We start from the raw sequence: 13,983 nt of genomic DNA, 5'->3' as shown, positions 1-13,983 counted from the left end.
GTATACAAGCAAGCCCCATTCTGCTGCTCTCTCAATCTTTAGGTAATTCCTGCAAATTCCTATCAGATCATTGTTAGTTGCCTCCTCCAGGAAATTCCTTCAGAAACTGCAAATGCCGTTTCTAATTTCTCTTACTCTATTTATTAGGCTCTTGTAGCACCCCATCCTCTGGCTATAGGTTCAACTGAGATGCACCTGCTCTATCACAGGGTAGCAGGACTTATCTAAATTAATGGTATTAGCTACCTTGCAGTAAAGGAATTCATATTTCATGCAATCTTGATCCTCTTGCCTTGGAAACAGAGAATGGCTGGTATGGCCACTTGGTCTCTGTCAGACAGAAGTGTACAAGGCCCTAGGTTGGACTATAATCCCTGCACCCAAATTTTAGAAACTTGTGGTCTACCCAGATGGCTTGTTCCATTCAATATTTAAGATTTTAAGATGCCTAGAAACCAATTAGCTTAAAGATGAAAGATAGGACTGAACCAAAATGTTCAGATCTAGGGGTACTTAAATGTGTGCTTAATTATAAATGTAGTGATAGCCCATTGACTTCAATGATTGTTAAGATCTGTAAATCCTTTTGAAGATTAAAACTGATACGAAGGTGTTAATGCACAGCTGAAAATTGAACTTCTGCATCCCTTTTGTTTTTACTGTAAGAACGATACTGGGAGACATTTTAAAACAACTGAAAAATGTGCTGAAGAAGGCATTTCTGCAGTGATATATTGCAAACAAGTCACTTACCAATCAGAAAATCAGTGAAATAATTAAACAGCTATACAACTGACTGGAAAATCTCTCTATCTGTCCGACTCTGATGTGTGTTGGTGCCAACAGAATCCACCTACCTTCCCAGCTCTTCCCCAATTTCATATAGGTCTTCTACCTTCTGCTGTTTGAATGCAGCCATACCTGGTCTCCTCATTGATGCACGTAGATAAGACAGCTGGAATATTAAATACGTGGGAGTCAGGCTCATCCTGCTGTTTTAGAATAGCATATACCCAACCACAGCAGACAAAACATCATTCACACTTCACAGTGATCAGTCTGAATATTCCAGCTCATCAGTGGACTGATAGCAAGTTTGTTAACTATGTGAAGTGAGGTTGGTGCCATCATTCCAGAAGCCAGGGCCAAATTGTGAGAGGAGCAGTGTCTTCAACTTTGACTGCATGGGGTTTCTGGTCTCAAGCCAAAGTCCTTTACCTCAAGTGTGGAAATAAAGCTATGACTTACATGAGATAAAGTTAAGCATATGCTTGTTTTGCAAATCAGAAACCCTAAAGCAGGGGTCAGCAACCCCCAACATGCATGCCAGAGCATGGCATGTGAGGCCATTTTCCCCAGCATGCCACATATGGCCCAGGCTCTGGGTAGCTGCCCCTGGCCACAGAGCCCAGGCTGCTAGCAGCAGGCGGCTGGGAGGCTGCAAGCAGCCCAGGCTGCATGACAGGCAGCAGTTGCCCAGAGCTTGGGCCGGTTGTAGAAGGCAGCCGGAAGACTGCAAACAGCTGCACTGAGGTCTGTCCAGGCTCTGTGTCAGCAGTGGCTACAACCTCAGGATACACAGCTGGGAAGGGGGCAGCACAACTCCGGTCCCTTGCCCACCATGTGCTCTGAGGTGCATGTGCAGTCACTGCCACCACAGAGCCAGTGCTGGGGCTCCGGACCCCAGTGCACCTGTTTGCAAACTGCCCCACTCCCTGCTGGACTTCCCAGAGCCTGGGCTGGCTATGGCAGCGCCTAGAGGGCTGCAAACAGCTGCACCAGAGCCCTGGCTGAGCTTCATAGTGGTGGTGGCTGCACAAGCACCTCAGGTCGCATGGCCAGGAAGGGGCCTGGGGCAATGGCAAACCCAGCCCCTCCCTTGCCATCTGCCCAGAGGCACACATGCACCAACCACCAGCAACTGATATTGGCCTCCTTGTGGGTCCCCTGTAGTCTGCCTCTGGCATGCCAAGATGAGGCATGGGTGGAGGTGTGGGTGTTTTTGGCACTCTGGCCAAAAATGTTGCCGACCCCTACCCTAAGGGATCAGTATCACAGAATAATCCCTGTCAGAATCAGCAGCACTAATTGGCAGTCTCAGCAGAGGCCAAAAACTGAATGAGACAGAACTCTTTCTTCTTACCTAGAAGTGGCCAATGCTACAGTAAGGTGGTAGGACAGCACAGTGAAGCTTATTTTATGGCTGTGCAGATAAAGAGGGATTCAGTCCATCACCTGACATCAAACATGGAACATTTCAAACAGGAAACATAGTAGCATTGGGCAATTTCATGTTTGTGTATTTATAGCTCTGCACAGCCATGAGGCACGCCCAGGTTTGTTTCTGACAGGTCTGATTTCTTTCAGGAATGCAGATCTGTACAGGCAATGCCTGGTCTAGGGGGCTCTAGGATCAGGAAGTGCCCTACACTGCTCCATAGAAACTTCTTCCCAAATATACAAAGAACAGTAATAGCCTTTGAAGGGTGCCTTGCCCAAAGGAACGTTATCAAAGCATAGATCAGAGGATTCTAAAAGGTCTATAAACCAAAGAATCAAGTAGCCGAGTAGGCAAAGGGTCCCTTATTTTTCCCTCCCTCATGCTGGGTTCAAAGCTCATAGATGTCCTGATGGTGGGAAATAACATATAATTCCAAAGATTCTGGGAGGATGAAATAAAGAATGAACCATGTAGGACCATGATATTAGTTATGTTACAAAATAGCCTAGAAGATGCTAGTATGCTGTTCCAATAAGAGAGGTGTTAAAAACACACCAGTGGGGTCATGGTCTATGTGCTTTGGGCTCCTAGACATGATGCTAAATCATTGCCCTACCTGCCCCAACTCTTTCCTTCCCCCCCACACTCCAAACCCTGCAATGCAGAGTTCCCAGGCTTTGTCTGTTTCTCAGCATGGTTGTTATGGCCTTTTTAAATGTGTTTCTTCAGTTTACAAGGCTTTTCTACACTAAGTGGGCTAGGAGCACATTTTACAAAGTAGATTTGTTATGTCTTTACATATGTTGTTAATAGCTTTGAAATACTGAAAAGCTATTGCAAGGGGCTCTGCCAAGTTGAAATTCATGTATTTTTAAAAACAGTTCCCTCTTGTCCCAACACAATCTTAAACCATTAGCATCAAATGAGCCATACAAATCTAATTGCCTTGTCACAATTCATGCTGTTTATTTGCTTTTGCCATTGCATTCACCTTGGAAAACAGACTAGCTGAATTATTTTCTCTCTTTTTTGTTAACTGTCTCCCATATCTTAAAAAAACAACACTACATATTACCAGTAATACATTTCCTTTATATGTATGTGTGCACGCACACACATGCACGCACGCATGCACACACGCACACATTTATTGAAAGAAAGAGATAAAAGCATGGGAACATTCTTCCCCATGACTGGCTTTCTAAAAGTTTTTTTTTAAACAAACTTATGCATTGGACCTACAATGATTTGTCAAAGATCCCTTAATCTCAGTGGCAAGGTTCTAGTTTGAGTGCTATTTCCATGTGTGGCCTGAAAAGTGAACTGTGGCTAACGTTTAGGCATTCATAAAACATTATCAGTACATGAATGCAAATTAGATTTTATGCCCCTTTAAAAAAAAAAGTCCACTTCTGCAGATTATGCAGGAAAAACAAGTATATCAGTGCCTGGTTCCATCCTCTGCTAATCCAACTTTACAAGAGCTATTTAAATATAGTCCAAGAGCTCTCACTGCATATTACACTTACCATTTCTGTGGTGCATTCTTTTATATGGTAATATTATTTCCAAAGCATTTTGAGATACACAGGGATGTTGCAAACTTTAACCTTCTTTCAATAACTTGTATAACTGAGAAGGACTGGTCTGTTATAGCCCATTCCAAATCTCTGCCATCAATTTGTGGGTGAGTAAATGTACTACAGAGTTGTCTTCTACTTGGGGGCACGACCGCCACTGCTGGCCCGCTGAGCAAATCTTGCAAAGCCAGCAGATCATGGCACTCAAGGGAGCCCGCCCCAGCCCCAGCCCTGGTAAAATCTGTGGGCAAGGAAGGAGCCCCCCAGGGGGCGCTTGCCTGCCTGTACACAAATGCCAGGAGCTTGGGGAATAAGCAGGAGGAGCTCATCCTCCTGCTCAGTGCAAACAATTACGATGTCATAGGGATCACGGAGACCTGGTGGGACTCCACCCATGACTGGACCACGGGGATAGATGGCTATACCCTGTACAGGAGGGATCGTGTAGAGAAAAGGGGTGGGGGTGTAGCTCTCTATGTTAAGGAAAGCTACGCGTCCCTGCAAGCCGATATTGGCGACCAGGGTGGACGGCTGGAGACCCTCTGGGTTAAAATCCGTGGGGAACACGGCACAGGGGACACAATGGTGGGAGTCTATTACAGACCTCCCACCCAAAGTCCTGAGCTAGACCAGGAGTTTGCCCGGGAACTGGCTGAGGCAGCTTGCTCCAGGACCATGGTTGTCATGGGTGACTTCAATTACGCAGACATCTCGTGGGAGGATCGCTCAGCAAAATCTGAGCGGTCGCAGAGCTTCCTCTCGTGCGTGGATGACCTCTACCTGACTCAAGAAGTCTATGGGCCAACGAGAGGCAAAGCGCTGCTCGACCTGGTGCTGGCTACTGGGGACGACCTAGTCGGCGACCTAGTGATCGATGGGAAGCTGGGTGACAGCGACCACGAGCTGATCACCTTCACCATCCGCCGAAAAGCTGGCAAGTCGGTCAGCAACACGCAAGTCCTTGACTTCAGGAAAGCCGACTTTGACAAGCTCAGGAGGTTTGTCAGTGAGGCCCTAAGGGACTGTGACCGCAGGGAGAGGGGAGTTCAAGAAGAGTGGTTGCTCCTCAAGGGAGCGATCCTCAATGCACAAACTAAGTCTATTCCATCTCGGAGGAAAGGCAGCAAGAGGGCACAGCAGCCCCCCTGGCTCTCCAGGGACCTAGCAGACCTCCTGAGGCTAAAAAGAAAGGCCTACAAAGGATGGAGGATGGGAGTCACCTCCAAGGAGGATTATTCTGCACTGGTCTGGTCCTGTAGGGAGCAGACCAGGAAAGCCAAGGCTGCAACTGAACTCCAGCTAGCTTTGAGCATCAAGGACAATAAAAAGTCCTTTTTCAGATATGTGGGGAGCCGGAGGAAAAGCAGGGGCAACGTTGGACCCCTGCTGAACCAGATGGGGCAACTGACAACTGACGCCCAGGAAAAAGCCAACCTATTAAATAGGTACTTTGCGTCGGTCTTTCATCAGCCCCATGGGACGCCCGTGCCTGCTACAGGGCTGGGAAGTCCGGGTGAGGGTGATCCCCTGCCCTCCATTAATGCTGACTTTGTGAAGGAACATCTTGAGAAGCTGGATAACTTCAAGTCAGCCGGCCCTGACAATCTTCACCCCAGGGTACTCAAGGAGCTGGCGAGCATCATAGCCCAGCCTCTAGCGCGGATCTTTGAAAACTCTTGGCGCTCTGGTGTAGTGCCCGAAGACTGGAAGAAGGCCAACGTGGTGCCTATCTTCAAGAAAGGGAGGAAAGTGGATCCGGCTAACTATAGGCCCATCAGCCTGACTTCTATCCTGGGGAAGATCTTAGAAAAGTTTATTAAGGAGGCCATCCTTAATGGACTGGCTGACGCCAACATCTTAAGGGATAGCCAGCACGGGTTTGTTGCGGGTAGGTCTTGCTTGACCAATCTCATTTCCTTCTACGACCAGGTGACCTATCACCTGGACAAGGGAGATGAGATTGATGTCATATATCTTGACTTCAAAAAAGCCTTCGATCTGGTGTCCCATGATCGTCTCTTGGAGAAACTGGCCAATTGTCGCCTTGGGTCCCCCACGATCCACTGGCTGGAAAATTGGCTCCGGGGTCGGACCCAGAGGGTAGTAATTGATGGAAGTCACTCATCGTGGTGTCCTGTGACCAGTGGGGTCCCCCAGGGCTCTGTCCTTGGACCCATACTGTTCAACATCTTCATTAACGATGTGGACACTGGAGTCAGAAGCAGACCGGCCAAGTTCGCCGATGACACCAAACTTTGGGGCAAAGCATCCACGCCAGAAGACAGGCGGGTGATCCAGGCTGACCTGGACAGGCTCAGCAAGTGGGCGGATGAGAATCTGATGGTGTTCAACGCCGATAAATGCAAGGTTCTCCACCTTGGGAAGAAAAACCCGCAGCATCCTTATAGGCTCGGCAGTGCTATGTTGGTTAGCACTATGGAAGAAAGAGACTTGGGGGTCATCATTGACCACAAGATGAACATGAGCCTGCAATGCGATGCTGCGGCTAGTAAAGCGACCAAAACGCTGGCTTGCATCCATAGATGCTTCTCAAGCAAATCCCGGGACGTCATTCTCCCCCTGTACTCGGCCTTAGTGAGGCCGCAGCTGGAGTACTGCGTCCAGTTTTGGGCTCCACAATTCAAAAAGGATGTGGAGAAGCTTGAGAGAGTCCAGAGAAGAGCCACGTGCATGATCAGGGGTCAGGGAAGCAGACCCTACAATGACAGGCTGAGAGCCCTGGGGCTCTTTAGCCTGGAAAAGCGCAGGCTCAGGGGTGATCTGATGGCCACCTACAAGTTTATCAGGGGTGATCACCAGTATCTAGGGGAACGTTTGTTCACCAGAGCGCCCCAAGGGATGATGAGGACGAATGGTCACAAACTACTACAAGATCGTTTCAGGCTGGACATAAGGAAGAATTTCTTTACTGTCCGAGCCCCCAAGGTCTGGAACAGCCTGCCGCCGGAGGTTGTTCAAGCGCCTTCATTGAACACCTTCAAGATGAAACTGGATGCTTACCTTGCTGGGATCCTATGACCCCAGCTGACGTCCTGCCCTTTGGGCGGGGGGCTGGACTCGATGATCTTCCGAGGTCCCTTCCAGCCCTAATGTCTATGAAATCTATGAAATACTTATTCCCAATCCTGGGACGCTGAAATGTAAATACATTCCTCAAATCTTCCTTTGAACCTTTCCTAAATAAGGATGGGCTCTCTTAGGCTGTCAAATTTTCACCCCAGTGAAATGACAGTAACCTCATCACACACTTAGAAGTAGAACAGATAAAGCACTAGAGAAACAGTACTGAAGAGAAGAATCCCGACTGGCAAGGGGAAGACTACACGAGCTACCAGGCTTTTTCCATTCCCCACTCTATAACCCTATATATCTTCAGGCATCTTCTAGGCAACCTGTACCTTGCTTACAGTTTGCAAATTCTCTGGAGTGGAGTAATTTATCTGCGTTTGCTACTTTGTTAACTGTTTAATATTTTATTTTCTCTCCCTCAAATCTATTCCCGTTACTAAAATAAAGATCTTTCTTCTTCTCTCAATGAAAATAAATGGTTCAATGGCTTCTTTGCAACAAATCAGTCAATGTCTCGAGGCCGTTTTTTCATATCCTCACAAAAGTTCTAAGACCAGTTTTGCTTGGGACTTAAGGTAACAGGAACTTGCCACCTTGCAATAAGTACTTTAGAAATGCTTGTAAAACATACTTTGTGCCTGTTCTAATCTGTCCACCCAGAGAAAATAGCGGATGTGCTTCTATTCACGGACATCTAGTGAGGAGTGCTCAGCACTGATCTAACTTGGTTCTTACTGGGTGCATCTACACATGCAATTAATGTGACGCAATAAACTCCAGAGCAGTTCGAGCTGGTATAAACTACTCCTGGGCTCAGCATCTACATGTGCCCCCGGGAGAGCAGTAAGTTATAAGCACATGAAAATGTAGGCCCAAGAAAGCAACTAGTGCAAGATGTTTCCCCCCAGAAAGAGGCTCATCTATTACTAGACTCTGCTGAGAAACTTATTTTAAGAATATAAATCTCTTTGAACTGGGGTGCTCACCCTCTGGTGCATAGGCCAGATGTGGCCCATGGAGTCATCAGATCTGCCTCAGATCAGGCTTCCCACAGATTGGGAAATTTGGCAGCAGGGGGGTGGTGGCCATTAATACAGTCACCCATCCCTCTGCCAAATTCCCAAACCCCAGCCCCATGTGCCCAGGTTGAGCCAGGCTGCACCCCTTCCCTCCTGCAAAGCTATGCCATGCCCCCTTTTACCTCACAGGGCTGGGCTGGGCTATGCCCCCTTCCTCCACCCACAGGGCGGGATTATGGCTGAGCCACGCTCCCTACACACCATGGGGCCAGGTCATGCGCCCCTTACCCCTCAGCTGGGTCAAGTCCCTCCCTGTCCTGGTCCCAGGGCCAATTGAGACCCCCATCCTTTCTTGCTGTGCCAGGCTCAGGCTGAACTGCCCTCCACCCCCTCTGTGAGGTTACATGGTGGCCACTATGCTGGTCCCAGGAGCTACATGTAAATCACCATCCATGTGAGATCAGGCACTGCCTATCAGGTCTGCTAGACAAAAATGTTGAGCACCATTGCCTCTGACTGGCTGCTTCTTTTATCAGTCTGAGGTATGTATGCCTGTAAATAACAATAATGCAAACACCACTAACAGAAAACCATTGTCCTGAAAGAGACGCCGATTGCTGTGTGTGTGTGGGGGGGGGGGGGGGTGTGGAAATAAGCTAAAATACTAGTGTAAGAAAGGAGAACCTGTCCAAGATACCTTCTGGGAACTCAGTCAAGTTGCATTTGTTAGATGAGCTTACTCATCTCCTCCAGGGTTGTGGAGGGTTTTGAAAATACCATAGTTCTAACCACAGATAAAGCTGCATGTCCCGAAAGAACACATTTGCTTCTAGAGTCCATTCAGTGTTTTTCTGAAATGACTAAAAAAAACTAGCTTCCCCACTGATTTTTAAAGCACATCCTTCTTCCAAAAGGTCAAACGCACAAACTTTCCCATATTTATATCACCATTTGTACAATTTATGTTGTAGTATTATCTCAGTGCTCCCATCAGGACCAGAGTTCTATTCTGCAAGACACAATATAAATTGTCTCAAAGGGTCCTATTACACATTCAAAATAAAGCTGGATAGAAACCAGCAGTAGACTTGTTATACATTTTCCAGCACTAACTTTATAGCTGATTGGGTCTTTTTATAGCTGGATAGTCATTTTTATCATGTGATAATTATTTGGTAAGTGCACCTGGTCTAAATTTATTGCATGATTAAACAGTTTATTGTATGATAATTACTTTGTGGCCAGCCCTACTTTGCATGTGTGGCCAGTCTAAATTTATTGCATGATTTACCAATTACTTGAATAATATATGCAACAGGTAGCAGGGGCAGTTTACAGCCTCAAGGCCAATTGCTAATATGTTGTCATTCCCTGTTCTGTCATTACAGATTATTCTGTACAACCTTCTCCCCGTTATTTCTGCAGGTACTGGGATTTCTTTCAGACTCTCATCCAGCAGTAACTAGAGCATCAGAGTAAAACAAATCATCAACTCGATCGACTATGTCACCTCTCATTAAAAGATACAGAGGTTGGGGGGAGGGAGACAGGAGGGAGGTGAACACAGCCTTCAAGCTATTAAATTCCTTTGGAATGAAAACTTCCATTCCTGAGTGGTAGCTGTGGCTTATAAACAATTATTTCCAGACACTACACAGTAATTCTAGGAAAATGTGAAAACTTCTTCCATATTCAAGGAACTCGATTATGCCATTTTTCTGATGCATTTACAGCTTTTGAACAAAATTAAATTAAAGAAAGAATAAGAGACTTAAATTTGGAGTTTAATTAGATGGTGATTTCCTTGGGTCAAATCAGAGAAAATGAGTCAGTTGAATCAGAGGTGGTCATTCAGATTTTGTTGATTTAAGCACAAGTCACACACACAGTACGTAGGAAAAGCAACTACGATCAACGTAATTTTCTATTTGTGTGTTAGACTCTGATCACCAGGGATCTGGATTTTCCATTCCCACGGAAAAACGGAGTAAACCGCGGATTTTACCTTTTACCAGAGGCAAACGTGGATTTCTCATTTTACTGGAGAAGCCAGGGGATTTTGCAGTTCTGCAATGATTGAAGCAGCCGCCACTTCCTGCTAGGGGGCTGTGGATCTGGGTCCATGGCCCCAATCATCTTGGCAGCTGGGGCCCCCCTCTGGCAGGGCTGGGGGAGCAGGACCCATGGGTGGGGGGCAAGGGGCACCAGCAAGTCCAGGAGAAGTTGGGAGTCAGTGAGGGGCAAGAGTAGGGCTGGAGGGTTATGGGGGAGAGTGAGGGCCATGAGCAGGGCCAGGGAGGGCTTTGTGAGGCGCCTTTCATTTTAACCATGGACTTGGGAGGGTCTAATTGAGAATTTGCAATTTTTTTTAATTTTTATTTTTAATTAGAGAATTTGCGATTTTTATTTTTTTTTAATCAGGGGAAACCAGAATCCCAGCTGATCACTTTATTCATATTGGGTCTAATCAAAGTAATTAACTGTCCCAAATTTTCTGGGACAGCCATGAATTTGGGGCTGCCTCCCTCATCCCCAACAAGCCCCTATAATGAAACTATTACCCCAAACTAAGAAAAACAGCAGCTGAGTCAGCTGCTGCCTTCCTGTCCCCCAGAACATTTCTACAGCAACCTCTTGAACTGGAAGCAGTACAGCTGTATCTGTGCAGCACTGCACTTTGGCTAACCAACTCTTCCTCTCAGTAGAGTCAATTAGTCTGCTTGCAGCAGCACAAGACAGTTACACCAAGTAGAACTGGAAGTGGTGTAGGCTACTTCTGGTTCTGGACATCTATGAAACATTTGAGAAACTGCAATAGATTTTGTAAACCCAAAGTTGGTTGTTATAGGTCTAATGCAAAGCTTATTTAGAAGTTAATGGGACTCTGTTGTCTTCTGTGGGCTTTGGATCAGGGCTGTTTTTTGGTCTGAAAGAATTTTACTGAGAGATAAAATGAAGTTACTCAGTTTCATCCACTGCATATAGCATGCAGCAGTGACCTTTGAAGAGGAAGTAAGTTAGTACATTTTTCTACACATTCTATTAGACTCAGCACATACAGGCTTTTTTTTTTTCTTTTCAGATTCATTTTCATAAGCGACCAGGACTGTGTCCTAGGAGTTGGTCAAAAGATATGATTTAAGAGTAATACCAGGTATTCTTTTTAAAATGAGTATGCAGACTTGTCTTTAGTCAGTACAAATCTCATTAGTATTTCATAATAATCCTCTATAGGGTCATACTGCCCTGCACCCCAGTAATTCAAACCATTTTATAAACAATACTGCTGAAGGCCCCTATGATGCAGGAAAGTACTATTATTTCCATATTAGAGATGGGGAACCTGATGCAGAGAATTTTTATTTTTTTTTGCTTGTGGCTACACAACAACTCCATGGCAAAGACAGAAATAGAACACAGGAGTCCCGACTCCTGGACCTCTGGTGTCACCACTAAAAAAGTCCTGCCTTTTTATTTTATGTTCACAAGTTCTGGTATGCCACAGGTTAGGTCATGCTTACATTTTGTAATTTTTTAAAAATGATTGAAAGTGAGATTGTACGAGGCAGCATAGAACTTAGATCGTATCTGAGTGTTTTGCAACCTGCAACGTATGCTCTGCTCTTTGCTGAAGCTTTTACACCAAAAGGGCACAGCTTGGACCACTGCAGCAGTCCCCATAGTTGTTTGTGATGTCTCTGTGTACTCCTAGATACTTCACAAACACTCAGCTTCACTGGAGGTTAGCAACCTAATTAATATGTCAAGGTTCTGCTGTCCTGTTATATTAGTTTGAGCCATTTTTCAGTTCAATTTATGCTGTTCAGTAAAGGGTTTAAACTAAAACAAAAAGCCACTCCTGTAGTGGAATAAGAGGGTTAATCTGGGAGACTATACCTGTATAATGCTGCACGTACAATGGAGACAAGGTGTCTGCCAGTAATCACACAATTATTTGCATATCTGACAAATCATGACTAACCCTCAGAGAATAAATTAATAATAAAAGCCCATATATCATTAAATTATATTAGGATTACAGAAATTACAGAGGAAAATGCTTATTAATTAATTTGGCTTGTCCCCAGCTTTTGAAGATTTTCCCTGAAGGTATCTTTTCCAATTATTTGCCCAACCAGTTTTAAGTAACTTAGGTAATAGATCAACAAATTCACTCTCTCAAGTTCACGTGTCATGAGATCTCTCTCTGAACCTAGCAACTCAGACTAGAAGTTATGATTTTATATTTCAAAATAATATTTATAGAAAAGTGAAAAGAAATCTATTACAGTTGGCTAATAATGGGCTCTTTGCCCCATACATTTTTCACAGAAAAATGCCTAGCAAGTAATAGCAATTTTAAATGCATTTATTTTGATTTTAAATTAAAATAGACTTTAAAATTTTCAGGTGTTTTCCCTTTTTTGTCTCCAACAGTCCCATTTATTTTTTTCTCCTTTTCTCCTGTTCCCTCCCCTAGAAAAAAGTGAAGAGGTACCAAAACTTAAGAAAATGTTCCTCTTATCCTGCTATTTAATTACAGCAAGGTAACACTATGGAAAGTCATGTTTTAGCCACTTTAAATGCTTTCTAAGTTTGCAAGTCATAAACATCAACATATTTAGCTAAAAAAAGTTTTGGTTTTCACCAAACCGCCAAACCTCTGTTTTCCTCATGAAAATTGTCCCAACAGTTGTTATTGTCCTGACATCTTTGAGTGGCATAAAATACACCAAACAGACTAACAATTCCTTTTAGCCACAAATTTCACCAAGGTCTTGTTTTAAAATCAGCACCTTTGCCACCAGCTCTCCAGAGATCCCCTTAGGCCCTCCTCTTATTTACTCTATGATCATTATCTTGGTGGATGACCAGTTTGCATTTCTAATCCTTTCCACTTCTAGGGTGAATAACTATCAGCTAGGTTCTCTCTGCTGCTAATTATGGATCAACGGAAACAAGCTAATTGCCTGGCTTGCTACTGTAACTGATCCTAGGGTGTTTGAATGCCACAGTGATGAACAAGGTTTAAATGCCTCAGACACACAATATGGGAAAGCCCACAGATAAGCTGCTTTCATACCTTTCACTAGATCCCAAGCCCAAAAGGCTGAGAAACAACTACAGTTTCAAATTATAAACACCACAAGGTTTGGTGTATTGGTTTACTATCTCAAAGTCGAGCGTGATCTGACTAGTAGGAGCTGCACAGATGGAGTCACCAACATTTAAGCCTCTAAAAGAGCATCAGGCTGCCTTGGGATTTCTGCTGTTTATTTTATGTTACAGGTTGAACTCTGTGACAGGTCTACAAGGAATGAGTTTGCTACAGCCCGAGCTAGAGCGTGTTGGCTCTTTAGAAGCTAGTGCTTCTGGTACAGGTCGCTGGTTCAGCCCCAGCTGTCAGTCATGACAACGGCCATCACACTCCCAGAAGGGCTAAGCTTACTCCGCCGTTTTCAGTCCCTATCAACTGCCCAGCTCGGTACGCTGAGCCCAGCGCCATGCGGCACCTTCACGTTCTGTTTGACATTCACCATCCCAGCTCGTCCAGACACTGAGAAACCTACGTTAACCTGCCCCTGTTGGCATGGGAAGAACAGATCCACTCGCAATCCTTCTAGTTATGGACAAGCAAAGCTCAAGTCCCACAGAGCACGCGTGGGGTTGCGCTCCCAGGGGGCTGGCAGTGGTTTGGGAACACGGCACTGGATAAGTCCGCTAGATGCTCATTTTAATATACCTGGGATCACTCTGTAACAAGGTGGGACGGGGACACCTAGGAGACACTCAGCACAGGCATGTTCTGCCTTCCCCACTTTTGACGGCCATAAGACAGCCCAGTTTGTCACCCTTAACTCCCACCCACAGCAAACTAGGAACTGAATGGAAGAACTGGCTCATCCCGCCACGGTGTCCGAATAGCAGCCACGCAAGCCTGCCCCGGACCACCAGGCCGGGGGCTCTCAGCCTTTTTGGACTGCAGGCCCCGGCACAGACCGGAGGCCCCTCTGGAAAGTGCCGGCTTTTTGCTTTTGCCCCCTTTCTGACCGGGAAAAAAGAAATCAGAGCG

At 45.5% G+C, this 13,983-nt stretch overlaps 1 protein-coding gene across 1 annotated transcript in view; it reads right to left on the bottom strand.

Annotated features, from left to right (window-relative positions):
• The window catches only part of DAPK2 (death associated protein kinase 2), a 66,185-nt gene extending 52,769 nt beyond the window's left edge, over positions 1 to 13,416 (bottom strand). The window contains exons 1-2 of the mRNA XM_059714910.1: positions 13,360 to 13,416; positions 922 to 992 (exon numbers count right to left, since the gene is read on the bottom strand). Coding sequence (XP_059570893.1) covers positions 922 to 992; positions 13,360 to 13,416 — 128 coding nt within the window. The remainder of the gene's footprint in view (positions 1 to 921; positions 993 to 13,359) is intronic.
• Between the last annotated feature and the right edge of the window lie 567 nt (positions 13,417 to 13,983).

The sequence above is a fragment of the Alligator mississippiensis genome, chromosome 11 (genome assembly GCF_030867095.1).
Source record: "Alligator mississippiensis isolate rAllMis1 chromosome 11, rAllMis1, whole genome shotgun sequence".
In the NCBI taxonomy this organism is placed as follows: domain Eukaryota; kingdom Metazoa; phylum Chordata; order Crocodylia; family Alligatoridae; genus Alligator; species Alligator mississippiensis.
Note: the sequence above shows the minus strand (reverse complement) of the source record. Positions and strands in the feature narration are given on the sequence as shown.